The sequence below is a fragment of the Monodelphis domestica genome, chromosome 5 (genome assembly GCF_027887165.1).
Source record: "Monodelphis domestica isolate mMonDom1 chromosome 5, mMonDom1.pri, whole genome shotgun sequence".
NCBI lineage: Eukaryota > Metazoa > Chordata > Mammalia > Didelphimorphia > Didelphidae > Monodelphis > Monodelphis domestica.
This window is the reverse complement of record NC_077231.1, coordinates 111,411,208-111,432,411: the sequence shown is the minus strand read 5'-3', so window position 1 is coordinate 111,432,411 and position 21,204 is coordinate 111,411,208. Positions and strand designations below refer to the sequence as shown.

Below are 21,204 nucleotides of genomic sequence, written 5' to 3'. Positions count from 1 at the left end.
GGTGCATCCATGTTGTTTTATATTTGTTCGCCATTCTGAACACAGTGTTCATGATGGTGAGTTCAAACTCTGAGCATTTGCTGAGTAGTAGTAGGCTGTTGTTGTTAATTTTGTCCACGCCATGTTTGCCGAGCACTCCTTTCCATCTTTCATGGTCCTGGCCAATGCGGGCGTTGAAGTCTCCCAGTAGTATCAGCATGTCATTTGTGGGCACTGAGTGCAGGACGGCACTCAGGTCAGAGTAGAACTGCTTGATGGTCTCCTCTGTGCTGGTCAATGTTGGGGCATATGCGCTGATGATTGTGGCATACCGGTCTTTGCTGAGAGGCAAACAGATCTTCATGAGCCTCTCACTGATGCCCACAGGCAAGTCTGGCAGCTGTTTGAGCAAACTGGTCTTGATGGCCAGGCCAACACCGTGGATTCTGTCTTTATTTGAGGCTCTACCTTTCCAGAAGAAGGTGTATCCAGTGATGGGTTCGCTGAGTGATCCCTCTTCTGGTAAGCGTGTTTCGCTTAAGGCTGCGATGTCGATGTTCTATCATGCCTGTTCTTTACCAATTAGAGCTGTTCTTTTCTCAGGTCTTGGGGTATTCTCTCTATCAAGTAGTGTTCTGATGTTCCATGCTCCTAGTAGGAGTTTCTTTGTATTATGTTTTCTGTGGTGTGCCGACTGGGTGTTTGTAGGGCAGGCAATGTTTGGGACACCTTTTCTAGTCCCCTCCCTTGATTAGGGTGAGCAGTGCTGTCCTAGAGAAGGCTGCTCAGTCGCCCAGGATGCTGCCGAACGTCCCTGCTGCCCTACAGGGCCGAGCGACCACTGGTCTGTGGGCTGCCTACGTGCAGGATCGTGACTACAACTGCCAGTGGTCACCTCCACCTGTTGCGTCGTCACTCCCCCATCGCCACAGGTCTTGAAGAGGGTGGACGGGGTTAGAATAGATGAGTGTGCACAAAGATACTTGTGCATGAAGGAGATTTAAGTGGAAAAGCCGATGCACAGAGACAGTCCCACTCTCTCGGCGTTGGAAGCCTGGGTCCAGTGGCACGAAAAATAGTTACACCTGGAGACTTCCTCAGCTGCATTGGATGGCCGTTGTCTTTTGTGCTCCAACATACCCTAAGTACTCCACAGTGCTTTGCTGCTTCGCCATCTCAGCCGTTGAACCTTCTTATTGGTTTCTTCCGCCTATTCCACTGAAGCAGTCTTCACATGCTGGGTGAGCAAAGCCCTGGTTCACCAGGGGTCCACGACGGCCCAATGGCGACCCTCACAAGGTTTAACCGGCCTGTTGAAGCCGTTGCCTGGGGTGTGGCCGCTGCCACATGCTAGCAGCTACTGGGAGCCACAAGTGAGAGCTGGGTGTCAGGTGAGGGTCAGAGGCTGGAGAGCTACCCTAGGAGGGCACGACAGACCCTCCATACCAGAGATACTACCCCTCCCTGAGCACCCCATACACCGACATCAATAAAATGATTATATTATTTCTTCTTAGCCAAAATGTATTATTTCATTGTTTGTGATATTATTTGATAGACTTGGGGTAAGTGACTTCAGCAAGACAATGTATGATAAACCGAAAGACCTCAGTTTTTAGGACAAAAATCCACTATTTTACAAAAACTGCTGGGAAAATTAGAAAACAGTATGAGAGATATTAGGTTTGGATCAACATATCACACCCTACACCAAGATAAATTAAGAATGGGTGAATGACTTGAGGGGGCAGCTGGGTAGCTCAGTGGATTAAGAGCCAGGACTAGAGATGGGAGGTCCTAGGTTCAAATCTGGCTTCTGACACTTCCCAGCTGTGTGACCCTGGGCAAGTCACTTAACCCCCATTGCCTAACCCTTACCTCCCTTCTGCCTTGAAACCAATACATAGCATTGATTCCAAGATGGAAGGTAAGGCTTTTTAAATTAAAAAAAAAATTGGTGAATGAATATAAAGAAGGAAACTATAAGTAAATTAAGTGAATATAGAATAGTATACTTGTGATATTATTTGATACTTCCCATTTCCCAAACCCTCTGATTTCTTTTATTAAAAAGAGTATTCTTGAGGAGCATAGATGAGACATCTTTGTAGAATATGGGCTATAGGCCTCTTTCATTGTTAACTTCTAAACCATATTTTTCTAATTCATTTTTTACTGTCTTCACCTGTGCTCAGCTTTGCATTCAAGATAAATAGGCAATACAGTATATATTTATGTAATTTGCAGGGTCTAAATTTGTTCTTCATAGAATTTCTGGAAGTCTTTATATTCTGCAACAGATGTGGATATATAATCTACAGTTATTCTCATTATAGTATTTTTCTCAATAGTTATAATGGGTGTTACACAGCCAAATTCCTCATGTAATGATGTTTCAAGATGCCTTCAGACATATGATAAGACTAAGTTCTTTATTTGCCTCTTCCAAGTATAACTTGTGAGCCAGTCTGTCATTTTCAAGTTCCTTCTCTTCCAGTTAAATTTATAGTAACAGTGCAAGATAGATAAAGTTTTAATTCCTTCACTAGGATGTTCACTCATTGATCACTGAGTAAGACTATTATTAAAAGTTATTATTTAAGAACAGTCTGAAAATAATCATCTTTTAAAACCTCTGACCATTCATAAGCAAAGGATAAACTATGGGAGTGGAAACACCGAGAAAAAGCAACTGCCTGAATACAGAGGTTGAGGGGACATGACAGAGGATAGACTCTAAATGAACACTCTAATGCAAATACTATCAACAAAGCAATGGGTTCAAATCAAGAAAACATCTAATGCCCAGTGGACTTACGCGTCGGCTATGGGGGGTGGGGGGGGGAGGAAAAGAAAATGATCTATGTCTTTAACGAATAATGCTTGGAAATGATCAAATAAAATATATTTTAAAAAAAAAAAACCTCTGCTCCCTTTTCAGCCATCCTAACATCATCTCTGCAGAATCTAAGGGTAACTATTTTGTAATTTTCTTTGGTTGGTGAGTTGCCATGGCGTGGTGATAATTCTCTTTCTTCTTAATTAACCTGTTTCCTGAGAGTATAAATATGGTCATTTGCTGACTCCATGATTCTGAAAGTTTTTCCAGTTTGTGAATCACTGTCATTACCTTTGTTAACCTAGATTCACACCTATGTTATGATATAGCTTCATTGTAAAACTGAGTTTTCTATGGATGTCAATAAATTTATATTACTTTATATATATTATTAGTGAACATTTGGGTTAAATTTTCTAATTATTTTTTCTTACACTAAAACATAAAGTAAATATTTATATAAAGCAGAGAATATTTTTGTAACACAAACAACTGAATACGAGTTTTTGTTTTGGGGGGTTTCTTTAAAATGTAGAACAGCTATAATATGTTTCATTTCTTGCATAATTTTTTTCCTCAGGAAAATTAAGATTCTATTAGTAATCTAACAAATATATGGCCAAATCCAAAATAAGTCTTTAGAATCCTCACCAGTTTTTCATATTAAAAGTGGTTTTTGCAGGTGGCTATTTTGACAATTGTAGTATGCCATTCAGTCAGTTGATCAGACATACATTTATTAATCAACTTCATGTGATCTATATGCTTGGCACTAAATATACAAAGAAAAAGTTGTCGCCCTTTGTTAACTTTTTCAATAATAAGTCCAATAAATATTTATTAATGGCCTAATATGTGCCAGACAATTGTGCTAATCATTGGGGATGCAATTAATAAAAAGAAAGACAGTATATGTGACTCTAAAGAGCTTAAACAGGAAGAGACAAACACTAAAGGAAGGAGTAAAGTGTGGAGGTGAGGATTTGGTGGTGGGGAGGGAAGTGTGGGAAGGACCAGGGGCCATCTTGTTTGCCTAGTTAAAACCAAGCAAAGCAGAGTGAAAGAGCAGATGCTTAGTAGAGTGAGTCAAAAAGTCTAATTTCTGCCCTCTATAAAGGAAGGTATTGGGAAGTGTTTGGCAGTCCCTTTTTCTGCCTTCCAATCAGATGTGAGATCAGGGATGTCAGTCAAGGCTAGCAGCATGATAGTAAACATATGTATATACCTAATGTCTTACAGAGCAGTTGCCTATTTAAATTAATATATAGATGCAACATGGTTAGTTTCTCATTATCAATGAACTCATAAGTTGTGCTCAAATTTATGTGTATGTGTGTGTAAGTGTAAGTGGTGAAGGATAGAAAAAACACATTATAACAATAAATAATACCAAACGACATGCCCCTTTGCTGAACTTTAGAAAGAGTTTTCAGAAAAATTAAATGTGAAGCAATGGGCCCCTGTTAGAATAACTTCAACTCTTGGAAGGAAGACTATTTGGCTTAATTGAACATAGCAAAGAATATAAGGAAGGAAGTATAACAAAGGATACAATCTGAAGGAGCGTTTCATTACAGGAAGTGCTTGCCCCAATGAAGAGACATATTGTCACACCAAAAATTATTTGTATTCAACAATTTAAAGATATTTATAATTTTCTAATAGCTACAACTGCACAATTTAGGAGGTGGTTGAGGATTTGGATGTGTATTATTAATAATATTTGTCTTGTGATTGGTTTACTTGTAGCCATCTCCTAGTGCTAGAAGTACATACTAGCATTTTGGCTAGGAGTAGAGTAGTAAATGTTAAAAGTTCCCTTTTAGACCTTCATGAACTGATGCACAGTGAAATAAGCAGAACCAGGAGAACATTATACACAGTAACTTAAACATTGTGGGATGATCAAATGTAATTGACTTTGCTACTAATAGTAATGCAGTGATCCAGGACAATTCGAAGGGACTTATGAGAAAGAATGCTATCCACATCTAGAGAAAGAACTGTGGGAGTAGAAATCCAGAAGAAAATGTTTGATTTATCACTTGTTTATATGGGTATATGTTTTGGAGTTTTGATTTTTAAAAATTATTATAAAAATGAAGGATAAGGAAATAGGTTTTGATTGGCAATATATGCATAACCCAGTGGAATTGCTTGTCAACTCTGGGAGTGATGAGGAAACAACATAAATCATGTAAACATGGAAGAAAATTTTAAATTAAATTTTAAATTAAAAAAATACTGAAGGAAAAAAGTTCTCTTTTACTCTTTTTTTTCATATCCTCTATTACCTCACTCATTAGGATGAAGTTTATGCCACAGAAATTACTACTTGGCAAGTAGTAAACTTCTGATTATTGAAATTGGCTAGGTGTGTACTTGCTGGAGTTTTGAGGGGGGGGGTTGGTTAAAAATAGATGCATTTTGTGTTAAACTTGCCTTTTGCTCCCCAATTAAAATGAAAAATTTTTGTCTGAATAATTTTCTTTGTTTGAATGTACATGAAAATGGAAATGACTCATGAAGTCTGTTATCTTGCCATCTGATTCTTTTTCTTGGCTTAATTTTTTAAAAAGTATTTCCTCAATCTCTGCCTTTCTTTTAGTCCTTTGGACATAATTTTTATTTTTTCATGTTCTTTACAATTTCTGTCCATCTAGATTTGGATAGCCCTCTGTTTGGTTTCTAGTAGTTTTTCAGAGGGAAAAATGGAGCTGACAATAAAAGCTTCATTTTCATGGGTAGTAGCAATTCCTATATGTGTGTTTCTTAATTAATACCTTCTTTTCTTTTAAGAATACATCATTGACAGATGTTTTCAATTTTAGCATCTTTTTATCTAATTCCATGCTATAACTTATACTATGATGTTATTATTTTTTATAAATCTTTGTTTGAGAGTGTTTGAGGTATCTGAGTCATGTTCTGGGTGGTCAGGAAGAAAAGGAGGTTTTTTTTTAACTTAACCCTAATTACAAAGAAATGTAATTGGTTGTTTATAAACTCCAACTTAAAACTTCAGATGATATTAAATAAACTATAATGGCCATTTAAGTGAGTCAGAAATCTTTGGCGTACATTAGAGTGTATATTTAGATTCAATTATTCAAGATTCATATCAAATTTCTCAAGCTCATGTATTTATTTGCTGCCATGAATTAGATCTTGTTTGATGATTGTTCTATTTTTTTTTTTATTCCTGTGTTCCTTAAAGGTGGAAGAATTAATGATGGCTATGGAAAAGGTTAAACAGGAACTAGAGTCCATGAAAGCAAAGCTGATTTCTACTCAACAATCATTAGCAGAGAAGGAAACTCATTTGACCAATCTTCGGGCAGAAAGGAGGAAACATTTGGAAGAAGTCTTGGAGATGAAGTAAGTGCTTATAATTTAATTCATACAAATACATATTAAAAGCTCTTCCCATGCTACTTTTGTCTTTTTTTTAATTGTTTATTAGCACTTAGAGAATTACAGAATTTTAGAGTGATGGGCTTTCCAACTTCCCCTTTTCAAGATAACCCAAAAAAGTGATTCCTAAGGTTCTAACAATTGTTTCATTTTCCTTGTGTATTTCATCTGAATCATCTACTCCTTATTGTTTTTGTTTTCTTTTGTGTTATTTCTGCTTTCACATCTGGCACATTAAATACTGTGATATTAAATGTTGTTAATGGCTGTTAATGGAGAAGGAAGTTTGAAATTTATATCAAATGAAAATATGAAATATAATAAGCTTCTGGTCATTCTTGTATATACTTGATACATCTAATTCTTATTCTTACTGAAAATGTGGAACATAAAAGAAATGTCAAATGTAGAATAATGAAAATCAAATCAGAACTTCTATTAGAGATTTTCCCAAAATCTCATTATCTTGAGATTTCAGTGTTAATGTTAATATTATGTTTCTAGTGTTAAGTTTTTTCTTCATTTTCACATGAAATCTTTGAAACAATATTTTTTTATAATTATATGTTAGTCAAGAAACAAATGAGGTCCAGAATTTTTGCTATTGCACAATCTGAGACTATAGTGGTAGAAAAGAAATAAAGTTGGTCAGTTGTAGAAAGAAAGTTTGTCAGTTGTAGAAATAAAGAGAATTCAAGTTTCATTTTTCTAGATAATTTCATTGATAGTGGGAGAAATTGCTACATTATTGCTGGAAGGAAACAAGAGCCCTTGACATTATGATCAGTGTTTCACAACTTCTGATCTTACTGGTTTAAATAATATCCTGTTACATTCTATCTTTTTTTTTTCCTTCAGCCTGATTTAAAATTTTCCTAAGTAGGTTAGAAGAAATGACAAAAATTAGTAGGTAGCAAAGTGATTAATCATGGAGGAATAGTAGTAACAATGTAGAATAGAAGTTTGAAGATAAAGGAGAATTGTAAAAAATTGAAAGAACAAAAGAAATAGTATGCAAAAAAAGAAAGCATAAATATATTTGATTTTGAAATAAACAGTAAATTTATCTAGATCAAAGGAAAAAACCTGAATAATATTGAAAACTGACCTAATCTAAACACTAGAAAAATTATTTTGTTTGGGAATATTCTGCTCAGATTCATTAAAGAAATTAGATATAAATGATAGAGAATGTGATCTATTAGCTTTTTTTCAACTCTAGGTTTTGTAATTATAATTTTTGAGCAATATGTCCAAGTATAAATATGTGATTGCCTGAGAGTTTGGAGAGTTATTCAACTATTCAATGTGGTGGTAACCTGAGCCTGCCATTGTTTCATTAGAAACATTTTTGTCGTTTTTATTAGTTGGACTAACATTGGTTCATTTACTCTTTTCTGTTATGGTTATTTATTTTGCTTTCTTTTAAAAAAAATCATAAAACAGAAACTCCACTACATGGAAAGATATCTTTTAGAGTATGTGGTCTACTATCAAAAAATATGGATGAGTTCCTATTCCATAATCCTTCATCTGGGTTTATTTGGCAGTTCTACCCATTGCTGGCATTGGAACATTGCAAAACTGTAGAGCCTAAAAAAGTTATACTTTTCATTTTTAATAAAAAAAATAATTTTATTGAGTATAACTTTCTAGAGTTGGAGTGTGGAGGAATGCCTCTCAGGTATATGGGAAAATCATAGCAATTTGCTATGATTCATCTTAGATCTATTTTGCTAAACCTAATCTTAACCCTAAATTTGTGCTGACAAATAATTGAGTTAATCATCATGTCAGGTTCTTATTTATATATACATGATGAATACATTGGATGCATATGTATACATGTGTTCCTTCTGCCTCTCCATGTTTATATTCTTTTTTATGAAATTGTATACATCCCTCAATTTGATTCTTTTTCTCTGCCTCCTGAATTTTATAACTAGTCAGTAAGTACTTATTAATTTTTTACTGTAAGCTCTAAGAATACAAAAAAGTGAAGGACATGATTCCCACTTTTCTGTTCACATTCTAATGGAAGAGATAAAGTATATAACTGTAAATATTTTCTTTTGGACTTTGAATTTGTTTGATTTACTTTCACTGTCCCCTTCGATTTCTGTGCCTTGATTTTTGTCTCCATAAAAATTGTCTATAGTTAGGGTTGGATTTGTTTTTTTTTTTTTAATATTTGCTCATTTTCCTAGACTTCTTAAAGGTAGCCTCTGTTCTCTGGGAGTTTAAAGAACCCTCTTAACCTTCAGTCTTTTCTTGATGCTACCCTTAACCTTGTTTCTGGTTTCTCATAAGTATAGAAATATAAGACATATACAGTGTAAATGTAAGGCATTCTCAGAGAGGAACCATGAGGAGGGACAAGTGGACTAGAGAAAGCCTCCTGCAGATGATATGATTAGAGCCAATTCTTGAAGGAAGTTAGGGAATTGAGGAGGGAAAGTATTCCAGGCATGAGGGACAGTCAAAGATTAGGCCCCATGTTTGAGTGTGGAGAATGAGTGTTCTATGCAAGGAACAATAAGAAGGCCAGTATTGCAGTACCACAGTCTGTGGATGGGAATCAAGGTTAATAAAACTTGACAGGTAAGAAGGGACCAGATTGTGACAGGCTTAAAAGTCAAACGGAAATTTCCTAAGCTTTGCCAGAAATAGAATCTATACGAAATATTAAAGAGATTTTTTTTAATGTTACAAAGATATGTATTGATATTAGATATGCTGCTCGTAATAGAAAGCTCTAAGCCATATTCAGAACAGAGTATAGCTAGAATTGTGAGGTGAGCATAACTTTTTTTTCATTCTTTCACTTTTCTCTTTGGCATCCTCTGACCATTTCTGAGATTTTTATGACTACTCCTTTTCTTCTTGATGCCCAACTACCTGATCTTGTCCTATGTTCTGGAATTTTCTTGTTTTCTTCCCCTAAATAAAAATTTACTTCTGTTCCATTTATTCAGGGCCAGATGTCTGCAGAGTAGGAAGAAATATTTTCATTAGAGAAACTGTCTCAGCAGAAATTGAGTTTTTTCTTTCTTAGATATAAAAGGATGATATTAGAAATTGGGTCTTGTTATATTAGTTTAGAGATAAGAAGTAGAGAAACTGGCTTGAGAAAGAATTGGCGTTTGAAGCAGATCTAAAACTGTCATTTTCAAATGTTGACAGTGTGTGTGTGGGAGTTTTTAATGATTTTTCTGTGGCACTTGGTCTCTGGGTGTCTCTGGGAGTGTCAGTTACTCTGATGGAGTAGAGGTTACTCTCTTTCAGAGTGCTGGAAAAAGCTGACATCTTTTCTCTCTCCGCACTGTCTGAGGTAGAAGGAATGGAGGGAAAACCCTGAAGGAGCTAAATGGTTTTCCTTTTCCAACTTGGGAAACACTAGTGACTGTCTACTGCTGTTAAATAAGTTGTTTTTATATCTGAGAAGACCAAAGAAAGATCTGGTCTTTGGTTTGTACTCTGAGACAGCTAAGGCTCAGAGCCCTAACTTCGTTCTTGCTGAGGCTCAACCAGCTAGCCCTTGTTATTTTTATAACTTGGAGACAAAGTTAAGAAGTATAAGGATAATAGTGTTTAGTTAATTGTAGAATAGGGAACATTTGGATTAGTCAGGTCAAGAAGGATTGGTGTAGTCTGTGGAAATAGGAGAAGTGGTTCCTTGTGGGAGTTTTATTTGGGTGGAGTTAGAAATCATTTTTTATCCTTATATTCTCAATAAATAGTTTATTTTTATATAACAAGAGTCTCCTTAGTGTTCTTGTGCCTGGCCCTGAATGAGAAGTTCACTTATGAACTTCACTTCACTGATAAACTGAAGATACTTTGTAAGCCTAGCAAGCAGAGTATCTAAATCAGTTGTAAAGGGTGAATAATATTATGGTTGAGACTGAAAAAATCTAAATTTAAATGGTCGCCAAGGGAAATCTCAAATAATAAAATACCCAAGTCAGCTGCCAAATTTTTTATGGTTATTTAATTACAACAGGAGGAAGAAAATATTAGAGGGAGAGAGAGAGAGGGAGAGAAGGAAAGGAGTTTAACTCAGAACCACTCTGGCTCAGGCTGAGCCAAAGCAGGCATTAAGGCCTTGGAAAGCCAAGCCAAAAAAAGGGGTCAGTCTTATCACTCACGTGACCAGTCTGAAGGAAAGATGTCTGTGGGGCTCCTCCAAGCTAAGGCTCCATGATCGATCTGAACTCTAGCCCTCTAGACAGGAAGTCACAAGAACTCCAGAGGCTGTACTCTACCTCACTTCCTGTGTCTCACATGTGCCAATGGTGGCTCAAGCTTGACTTAGGACCACCCAGAGGATCACTAACATTGGTTCATTTACTCTTTTCTGTTATGGTTATTTATTTTGCTTTCATTCTTTAAAAAAAAATCATATAACAGAAACTCCATATCCTTTTTTTGCACATGTCTGTTGAAGGCCATCTCCTCAGATCTTGAGTTTAATGCAGACCTTCCTAATCTTATTAAACTAAGAAGGGAGGAGAAATGTAGTTTCCAAGACCTGATTCTGTTATTCCAAGTATCTCTATTGTTATTGATCAGGAAATAGCTAAATCAGATCTTTTAAAGAATGGTCTGATTAGGGTGGAATAGTTTTGAAATTCACACAGTTTATCATCCATAATCAATTCATTGCCTATTATTTTTACAGTTTACATAGTCTAGTTAAAATGCAATTTTCTAAAAATCTGGTTATTAAGAAAAATATTTTAAATCTCATTGGATTTGTATTGCCCTTCATGTCAATGAAAGGGAAGAAAACATGCATTTATTAGGCACCTACTATGCTCTAGATACTTTGGTAAGGGTAAGAGCTTTATAAATATTAACTCATTTGATTGAATAAATGAATGAAAAAACACCCAATATATAGGGGAAACTGTGCCAAATACTGGGGATACATAATTAGGATAATTTTTGATCTTAAGGAAATTATATTCTATTAGGTTTAAAAATATATGTAAAAGAGGCTTCATATTAAGGTGTCCCTAGTCTGTAGGGTGCAGTAGCAAGGCAGATGATTATGTATCTTTTCTAATGTCATTCCATTAATAAAACCATCTTTGTTTTTAATATTCAACTGTTTGATTGTATCAGTGACTTAGGACCCAGGTCTTTGCCCCCTTGGTAGGAGAGATTTCTGGGAGGCCAACCTGTAAGCAGGACCAACACTCTGAGCACACTGGTATTCCAGAGATTCTTTGACCCAATGTCCTGCCCTGTCTCTACTTGAATCTGTTTTAGTTGAATAGGTGGCAGTGGTTTGATCCACCTGGCATATGCTGCCTTCTTCCTTTCCCTCAAGGTGTCTTGCTTTTTCTGCTAAGTTTGATTACCTGCCCTATGGAAACAACTGATTAGTAGCTGCTTGGGTTGAACGTGATGAACCACATCTCCACAGGGTTTAACTTCGCTAAAGTTTTCAGGGGCCAAGCTTGGGAGCACTACTGTTCCTGAGGTGCTTGGACCTTCTAAGGAACTATTGATTGTTCTCAGTTTTTAACTGGCAGAAGACAGCAATTGCTTCCATTTCCATTTTAATTCTTTCATTTGAATCAAGATATAGAGTTCTTTTGAGAGTAAAATAACTGTATGCATAGCATAGACTCTGACTTTCTAGGATCTAGAGTAAAATGTATGTACCTTTTTGGGTCTTGGGTTTCCTAATAAGTCTTTCTTCAAATTGAAGGCATTTCTAAAGTAGAAATATAACTTGGTAATGAATGGTGTATCTATTTAAAAGCCAAATTTTAAGACTGGTAGGTATCTTAGTTAATCTAGACCAAGTTTTGTCTTTTAAAAAAATATATGTGAGTAAATTAAAGCCCAAAGAGATAAATGACTTACCCCTAAAGCTAGTCAGCAGAATCACAACTAGAAATCAGGTCTTCTTTTTACAAATCCAAAACTCTTCTGTTGGACTGGATGTCGTATATCCACTTGTCTGATATCACATGGTCATTTTTATTTGCTACTCTACTTGTCTTTGTTATTTATTAATTTGCTTATTATTTTTCTTAGATTTAAGAAACTGTTAATGAAGCCTGCATATTTTGAAAGAATTCTTAACTGATTTATCTATTTAAGTTGCAAAGAAAGAGATTTACCCATTTCTAGTTGTTAAAAACCCTTATTTTGAGGTTCTGATCAAGGACATATGTAAAATCCAGTGGAATTGCGTGTCGGCTATGGGAAGGGCAGGGGGAGTGGAGGGAGGAATAGAATATGATTTTTGTAACCAAGGAATAATGTTTGAAATTGACCAAATAAAAATAAATTAAAATATTTTTTAAAAACCCTTATTTTTAACTTAGAATAACAGACAGTCTCCAAAGACAAGAAACTGGACAGTTTTCTATTCTTGTCTTCCTATTGCTTCTATGTTAAAGTTTAAACTCCTTTGATTGCCTTTTTAAGCTTTACACTACCTAGATCCAGTCCACCTTTCAAACCTCAATTATATATTATGCTGTTTTTGTTGCTGTGACAACCCCTCTGGGGCTACTTCTTTAACTTGCATTCTTATCAGTGGGCTGAGTTCCTAGAAAGTTGCAGGTTGGTAACCCATCAGTGTTCTAGAATAGATCTACAGGATTATAGCAATATGTTCTGACTCCTGAGCTCCTGTTGGTGTGCTCCTCAATTCCAAATGGGCTTCATTATCTTTTGGAAAGTAGGTTTCCTGAGATGGTGTAACAAGTAAAGTTGGTAGACAATACATTTCTCCTCATGTGGCCCACCTCAGAGAACGCATGCTCTCTTCCTCTTCCCCCTGTTCCCTCCCACCTCCCCCGAGGCATTAGTGTATGGAGGAGGGTCTACTTTTCAGGAGGCTGTTGATCACTTTAGGCAGCTCTCTTCAGGAAAAAACAGGTAGAAGAAATTTCTGGGTCAGTGAGTCCTGCCACCAATCAATTGGGGAGAGGTGAGACAGTTTAAACAGGGTTCTAGACTAAAATGACACACTCCCCCCTTGTTTTAAAAATAACATTGTCCTTTGGGGCAGCTAATCCTGATTTGGGTTCAGGTCAAATCTGGTCTTGCAAGAATTGCTTCACCAGTGATTGTGGTCTAGCTACATGTCTGTCTGATCTAAAGTCAGAATTTTTTCTTCACAACTGATTTTTAAACCAAAACAAATAAATAAATAAATAAAAATAAAAACTCAGCAGGGTAAGAGGCCAAGGGAACCATTTTGGAATATGCAATGATATTTGTGACTGGTAAGACAAATATTTATGGAAAATACATGACTAAGTGACTTTGACAATGAGGAAAATAATCAGAACTGAAAAGGAACTAAGATTATTTAATACAAACCTCTCTATAGGGGTTCTTATGATAAAGGAGTCTGTGATTTGTCCTATATCAGTCATAATAAATGTTAACAGATCAGAACTGGAACACAAGTTTCCTGATTGTTACAAGTTCAATGCTCTTTCCACTCTCTTTTTTAATCAAAATATCCTTCTTACTAAGGTAAATAAAATCCAAGGAAAGATACCTTCACAAAGTTAGAATCAACATTGATTTTGCATCCATAACTTGCATGTTTGCACTTTTTTCCTCATTGCTGTTTATCTTCTGGTCTAAGAATTAGTTAAATTTTTTTTCATTAAAGTGTTATTATGTTGGTGTTTCTACCTCCACATCATCTTTGGCCAGGCCACCATGTTTCTAGCTGCTGCTTGTGATGGAGTAGCAGCACCATCCCTGCTCTACTCTATCAAGGGTGGAGCCAGCTGAAGTTCTGATCTTGAAAGCAAAAGAGGAGCCCCCAGGATGGGACAGAGGGTGCTCTGCAGGCTCAGAACTCTGATGGGGACAGAGCATTCAGTGCAAGCCTCCTTCGCTGTTTCCTTCCTGCCTGACACTCTGAGTGACTCTGTAGACAGCCTGCAGTGCCCAAGTCTCAGCCAATCAGCATTTCTATATATTACTAAAAACCAGTAGAAAGAAATAGAAGGAGAATATATATTAAAATAACTACAGATTTTAAAATACTAGGGTGTCTACCTGCCAAGATACACACGAACAAACTACACAATTACAAAATATGCTTCACATATAAAGACATCGAAATTATTAGAGAAATATGAATTACTCATGAGTGGGCCAAGCCAGTATTATAAAAATGGCAATGCTATCTAACTTTATTTACTTATTCATTGCCGTACCACTTAAACTACCAATGAATTAATTGCTTTATAAAGCTAGGGGAAAAAATATTAATCAGGGGACACAAAAGTTTAAGGTTATCAAGGAAATTAATGGGAAAAAATGAGGAAGGAAAGGGGCCTTTGTAAAACCAAATCTCAAAGTGTATTACTAGGCTATCATCATCAAAACTATTAGATATTGTAATAGAGAAAGAAGGAGTGGACTTGAAAGATGCTGGGACCAGAAAATCAGCTGTTTTTGTGAACTGTTTCTTGGTAGCACCTTCCCTTTTCCTCCACTAAGCTGGACAACTTTAATGGAGTCAGTCCTGACCTGACAGAGGGTAAGTCAACCCCTCCCAGCCTTTCTTCCTTTGATTTGAAAATCCTTTGAAAATCATAAATTTTTATGACAGTTCTTCTGTAATTTAAATTAATTTATTTTCTTGAATGGAAAAGAGAGAGAGTAGAGTTGAGGGACACAGGGAGATCCCTGCTAACTATTTCCTATGGCCACTTTTTGATGGTGGGATCAAAACTGTTTTCAAGGAAAATAGTTCCCCTAAGGGAAATTGTAATCCAGGGTGATCTACAGTTTAGGGTAAGGAAACTTTCATTCAGCTCAACCAGGCAAAAGGGTATGTATGAGAAGAGAAATTCTCCTAGCCAGCTCTTTCCCAGAGTCTTAGACAAGAGACTGACCAGAAACCCTCTGACCAACAGTCTTTCCTTTTAAATCTTCAATGGAACTCTCCTTTCCCCCACCAGTTCCTGAATGTTCCATTGCCCCTCCAGACACATTTTCTTCAACCTTTGCAGGTCTCCCTTGTTCTTGGCAAATTCCTTGTTCACAATACCAGATAATAAAGAGTTGTTGACAACAGATTAGATATGTTATTATATAGAAGCAAATGTTCGATGTTTGATAAATCCAGTGATCCTAGTTATTGAGACAGGAGCTCAGTTTTAGACAAAAAAAAAATCACTTGGAAAACTAGAAAGTATCTGTCAGAAGCCAGGTACAGACCAAAATTCACTCTATATACTAAGATAATCTCAAAATAGATATATGATTTAGATATAAAAGGTGGTATCAGAAGCAAATTAGTGGAACATGAAAGAAATTATCTGTCAGATCTTGGAATGGGGAAGAGTCTATATGCAAAAGAAGAGCAACAGAAATTCATAAGAGGTTAAATGGACAATTTCAATAATGTAAAATTTTAAAGTTGTTATAAACCAAACCAGTACTTCTAAAATTGAATAAAAATAGGAAGTTAGGGAAGAATCATTGGAACAAGTCTCTCTGATAGAGTTCTCATCACTCAAAGAAATAGAGACTTGAATTAAATGTACAAGAATAAGAACCATTCCCCAATTGATAAATGGTTAAAGGATATGAACAGGAAGCTTTCAGAGGCAGAAGTTAAAACTATCAATAATCATATGAAAAGTTCTGTATTTCACTTATTAATTAAAAATGCAAATTAAAACAATTCTGTTACCATGTCACTGACCAGATTGGCTAACATGACAGAACAGAAAAATTTAAAAATGCTGGAGGGCATGTGGGAAAATGCACCATTGTAGAGTACAGTATAGTCATTTTAGAAAGCAATTTGGAACTATGCCCAGAAAACTATTCAACTCTATATATCCTTTGATTTAGTAATACTGTTTACTAGTTATAATACCCCCAAAGAGATCAGAGAACAATGAAAAAGACCCATACATGCAAAAAAATAATCATAGTAGCCCCTTTTTGACTTGTCAAAGAATGTTTAGTTAAGGGAATGCCTATTAATTGGGGAATGACTGAATGAATTATAGTGTATGAATGCGATGGAATAATTTTGTGGTATAAGAAATGATTAACAGGGATAGTTTCAGAAAAACTTGGCAATCTTATATGAACTTTGCAAAGAAAAATGACATCTAGGAGAATAATTTATATTGGAACAGCAATATGTAAAGAATAAAATTAGGACTGGTCCTTATTTTTTCATAAAATTTATTACTTTTACTTGGATAGGAAAAGGCAGAGAGAGAGAGAAAAAAACCTATTTTAAGGAGCTACGTGGTTGCTCCCAATGTGGACTCCCTCAGCCACCTTCTTCTTGGCCAGGTACCAGAGAAATAGAGAGTGAACACTTCCTGGATTGTTGCTTTTATTCTTTCTTTTTCATCTGGATCAAGTTCAGAATCATATCTGGGATCAAGCACTTAGGCCACAGTCCAGTGACCCACACTTGGAAACCCATGCAGACTCATATAGACTCATGTAAGACACATGGCGGCTGTGTTACCACTGGCAGGGAGGGGAAGAGACTTTCCTCACACAATCTACACTTTGATTCTTTGGGAGACCAGTATGTTAAAATCTCCTCACTGGGGGTTTTCTAGGAGATTAACATGTCAGGTATCCCCAATGAATCATTGCACATATGTAGTTTATACCTCTGTGTAAAGGGAACACCTTCCTTCCAACGTCAAGAACTTTCTGCTTGTCTGAGCCAGCCCATTAATGTCCTGGAACTAAGGGTTAAAGGTCCAGGTCAGATAGACTTTGATTGGCTTCTGAGTTGTGCTAGACCAACACACAGAAAAAAGAAGTGTCATGGAGAGAGAAGATATAGGAATGAGACTGTAGAGGAGAGGTGCTTTTTGTCTGCAGGTTGGTGTCTGAGGCAGAAGAGACTCTTGTGGGCTGGTAAGATTAGGGTAATAGGCTAGGAAATATTTTTTTTTATTTTCTTCCCTCCTTATTTCTTTCTTTGGCTATATTTAAAATTAAATTGTTAAAAGCTACTATCATACTCATGACTTAAGGGTTAATTATTTTCATGAACAGCAACCATAATAATCTTTTTAAACCAATATTATATTTTCAAACCAATTTCTAAATATTACATTTAGTATGTTACATCTGTCATGATATTCATTTTTCAGTATTAAAACTCTAAAGATTCTCTTACTGGAGGTGTATAAAATATTATACTTTACATAGAGGGAATTAACGAACAAGCAAGGGGAGCCTCTGAAGCGAGGAGAGGACACTTCCACTCCCTTGGGAGCTGACTAGGACAGCAGGGGAAACCCCCCACCAAGGCAGCTAGGCAGAAAAACTCAAGACATGAGAGAGCACAGAACTCAGGTGCCCGGAGCCAGGGAGTGAGACGGGAGTCCCTCTGGAATGAACAGTGAGCGTTTTTTGGGTCCTTGGGAACTGACTAGGTCTGTAGGGGACCCACCACCGAAAGTAGCTAAACCAGAAATACAGATGAGCAAGAGACAGCAGACACTGAGTGCCCCCTGGAGGAAGGTACCGAGAAAAGCCGCAAAGGACTGAGGAAAACCTAAAGCCTGCTTATTAACTCCATACACAAAAAAGCTGCTCAACAGACTCTGATTTGTGACTAAAGAGGGAACTGAAAACATCCAGAAAAAATGACTAACTGTGCACAGGAGCCTCAAAATCCCTCAAGGAGATCAAAAAAGAAAGCTGTCACCCTTGAAAAAATTTATGGAGGAAAAACCCAGGCTACAGAGGAAATACTGGACGAAACTCAAACAAAGGCAAAACTGAAAAAAAATGAAAATTGTCCCCAAGCCCTGGAAGAGTCTCAAATGGAGCTTATCATCAGAAAGATGGAAGCCCTATGGAAAGAGAAGTGGGAAAGTTTTCAAAAAGAAAAGCAACAGATTATATTAGAGAACCAAAAAATTACAGCTGAATGCCAAAAGATTAAAGCAGAAAACTAGACCTTAAGAACCAGAATTGAGCTACTGGAAACCAATGATCTTGCAAAACAGCAAGAATTAATAAAGCAAAGTCAAAAAATTAATGAATTAGAAGAAAACATAAAATATCTCACTGACAAGGTGACAGACCAGGAAAACAGAGGAAGGAGAGACAATTTGAGAATCATTGGTCTACATGAAAAACCAGAGATTAACAAAAATCTCAATGCCATACTACAAGAAATCATTGTAGAGAATTGACCTGATACTCTCAAAGAAGGGGGAAAAATAGAAGTAGAAAGTGTTCATAGAATACACTCTATGCTAAATCCCCAAAAGACAACCCCCCAGGAATGTAATCACTAAATTCAAGAGCTTCCAAGCTAAGGAGAAAATCTTACAAGAAGCTAAGAAGAGGAACTTCATATATAGAGGAGCCCCCATAAGGATCACACTAGACCTAGCAGCGAGCACTCTAAGAGACCGCAAAGCCTGGAACATGATACTCAGAAAGGGAAGAGAACTGGGTCTTCAACCAAGAATCAGCTACCCATCAAAACTGACTATATACTTCTAGGGTAAAGTGTGGGCATTCAACAAAATAGAAGATTTCCAAGTATTTGCAAAGAAAACACCAGAACTCAGTGGAAAGTTTGACATCCAAACACAAAGAACAAGAGAAACATGAAAAGGTAAATATGAAAGAAAGAGAAAAGGAGAAAGTGTTTTTTTTTTCTTTTATTCAAACTCCCTTCTATAAGGGCTACAATTAGATCAAATTATATATACTAACATAAGGGGGAAAAGTTATGTGTAATTTTCAAAAATTATATGCAATAATAGAGTAACCAGAAGAATGACTCAAAGGGAAAGATTGGGGCATTAACATGATTGGGGGGGGGGACAAAAAGAAAGATAAAGGGAGAGGGGAATCAATGATGGTACTATGATATACTTGAAATAAAAATAAATTAAATAGAATAATCTTTGTCACAGAAAGATGAGGGTACTACGATATACTTGAAGAAATAGAAATAAATTAAATAGTATAAACTTTGTCACTGTTATGATTAAAATGGTTGATGGCCTTAAACTGTAGTGAGTTAAAATAGTGGAAGACTTAATTTGTGGCCGCTAAAAGAGTGGATGAGTAAATTGTGACCACAGAAAATATGTTTTTACTACAGTGTCTTGTTTTTAAATCAAATATAAGGTGGTCACCAGGGAAATATTCCCAATTATGAATATACCCAAGTCAACTGGGTTTTATAGAGAGTTTAATTAATAATACAATGAAGAATTAAAGAGAGAGAGAATAAGAAAGGAATAAGTATGAAGGGCCTTAAGCCAACATGGCCTAGACCTGAGTCTTAAGAGAGAGATCAGTCAGTTCTTAAATCACTCACCACAAGATCTGTCCAAGCAAGAATATAGTGACACCAGGCCAGCATCATCTCAGCTGCCTTCACCAGCTCAATTCGAATGTGAATGTGAATCCAAATGTCCCCGAGAGAGACCCTTCAAGGTAACCTTTCCCAGTTGACTGTCCCAAGGGAGACCCGAGAGAGACAGAGTCTCCTCAGGGGAAGTTCCAGCCAGAGTTCTCCTCAAAGGGAGTTCCAGCCAGAGACTGTCCCAAGAGCCTGTTTCCAGAGCTCTCTCCCAACAGCCTCCTTAGAGACTGTTTTTTTTTTTTCCCTTAAGAGCCTGTCATCTCCTTATATAGGGAATTTTCTCCTATGTCACCTCCCCTAAGTTCTTCCATCTATCAATCACAGTAGATGTTTTTCAAAGGACAGACCATTCTTAGTTCACACCTAAGAAGGTGTACATTTTTGAGTAATTCACACCAGGAAAGCTCTGAGTAAGTTTCTCAGCTCTTTGTTCCTTGTAAATTCACAAGTTGCTTGACCTTTATAGGTACTTATCTTAAGAACTTTTTGCCTTATTGTAAGTATGGGTTTAAGTACTTTTCATTGTTCAGAAAAGAGTTTACAACTTTATCTTCCCCTAGGGCAGACTTAAGTAGGTGAAGTAGAGTTCTCACATTCCTGATCTAATTAGAGTTCACTGCCCAAATGGGGAATGGTCTTAATCCAATCTTATGAAGTAGGGTCTGGGAATTTTTAAGGTTCACATCACACAAAGATACACACGGGAAGGGGAGGGGAAGAATTCTTTTATAAGAAGGAGAGGAAAAGAGTGGTAATTGGTATTACTTAAACCTTACTCTCAGTGAAATCAAATCTGAGAGGAAAGAGCATCTAGATCCATTGTGATCTTGAATTCTATCTTATCCAACAGGGTAAAGGAGAGGGTAAACTTAGGGGGCCTAGTGGGGCAGGGAGTACAAAAAGGGAGGGAAGGAGAGACGGGAGGGGAAGGGAACAAAAAGGGAGGGGCCAGAAAGGGAAGCATAACAAGGGAGGAGACAAGGGGGACTGATTTAAAGTAAATCACTGGTTTAAAAGGTTATAGTAAATGAAGAAAGGTCAGAAGTAGGGGAGGATATCAAAATGCTGGGAAATTCACAAATGACAATCATAACATTGAATGTGAATGGGATGAGCTCATCCAGAAAATGTAGACAAATAGCAGATTAGGTTAGAATCCAAAAACCTTCTATATGTTGTCTTCAAGAAACACACATGAGGCATGTAGATATTCATAAGGTCAGAATTAAAGGTTGGAGTAAGACCTATTGGGCCTCAATTGACAGAAAGAAGTGTGAATCTTGAAATTTATCAGACTTGTGAATGTTAAAAAATTCCTCATTGGGGAATTTTCCATTAGGACAATTCCCTATTGGGACCATTTCCCATTTGGACAGTGAGAATTCTACTTAGATCAAAAATGTGAAGACCTCTATTCCACCTGTACTTAAGCTTGCTTTAGGGGAGAAAACTCCTTGCCAAACAATGAAAAATACTTAAACCCATACTTAAGCCATGCCTATTTTTAGAATAAATACAAAGGGGTGCTAAGTACCTATAAAAGTCAGGCAACTTGTGAACTTACAAGGAGCAAAGAGGAAAAAAACTT

The 21,204-nt window shown here is 36.5% G+C and overlaps 1 protein-coding gene across 10 annotated transcripts in view; it reads left to right on the top strand.

Moving 5' to 3' along the window:
- Window positions 1-21,204, top strand: part of ERC1 (ELKS/RAB6-interacting/CAST family member 1) — a 457,438-nt gene that overhangs the window by 315,093 nt on the left and 121,141 nt on the right. For all 10 annotated transcript variants that reach the window (XM_056800772.1, XM_056800770.1, XM_056800774.1 and 7 more), the window contains one exon: window positions 6,036-6,196. In XM_056800772.1, coding sequence (XP_056656750.1) covers window positions 6,036-6,196 — 161 coding nt within the window. The remainder of the gene's footprint in view (window positions 1-6,035; window positions 6,197-21,204) is intronic.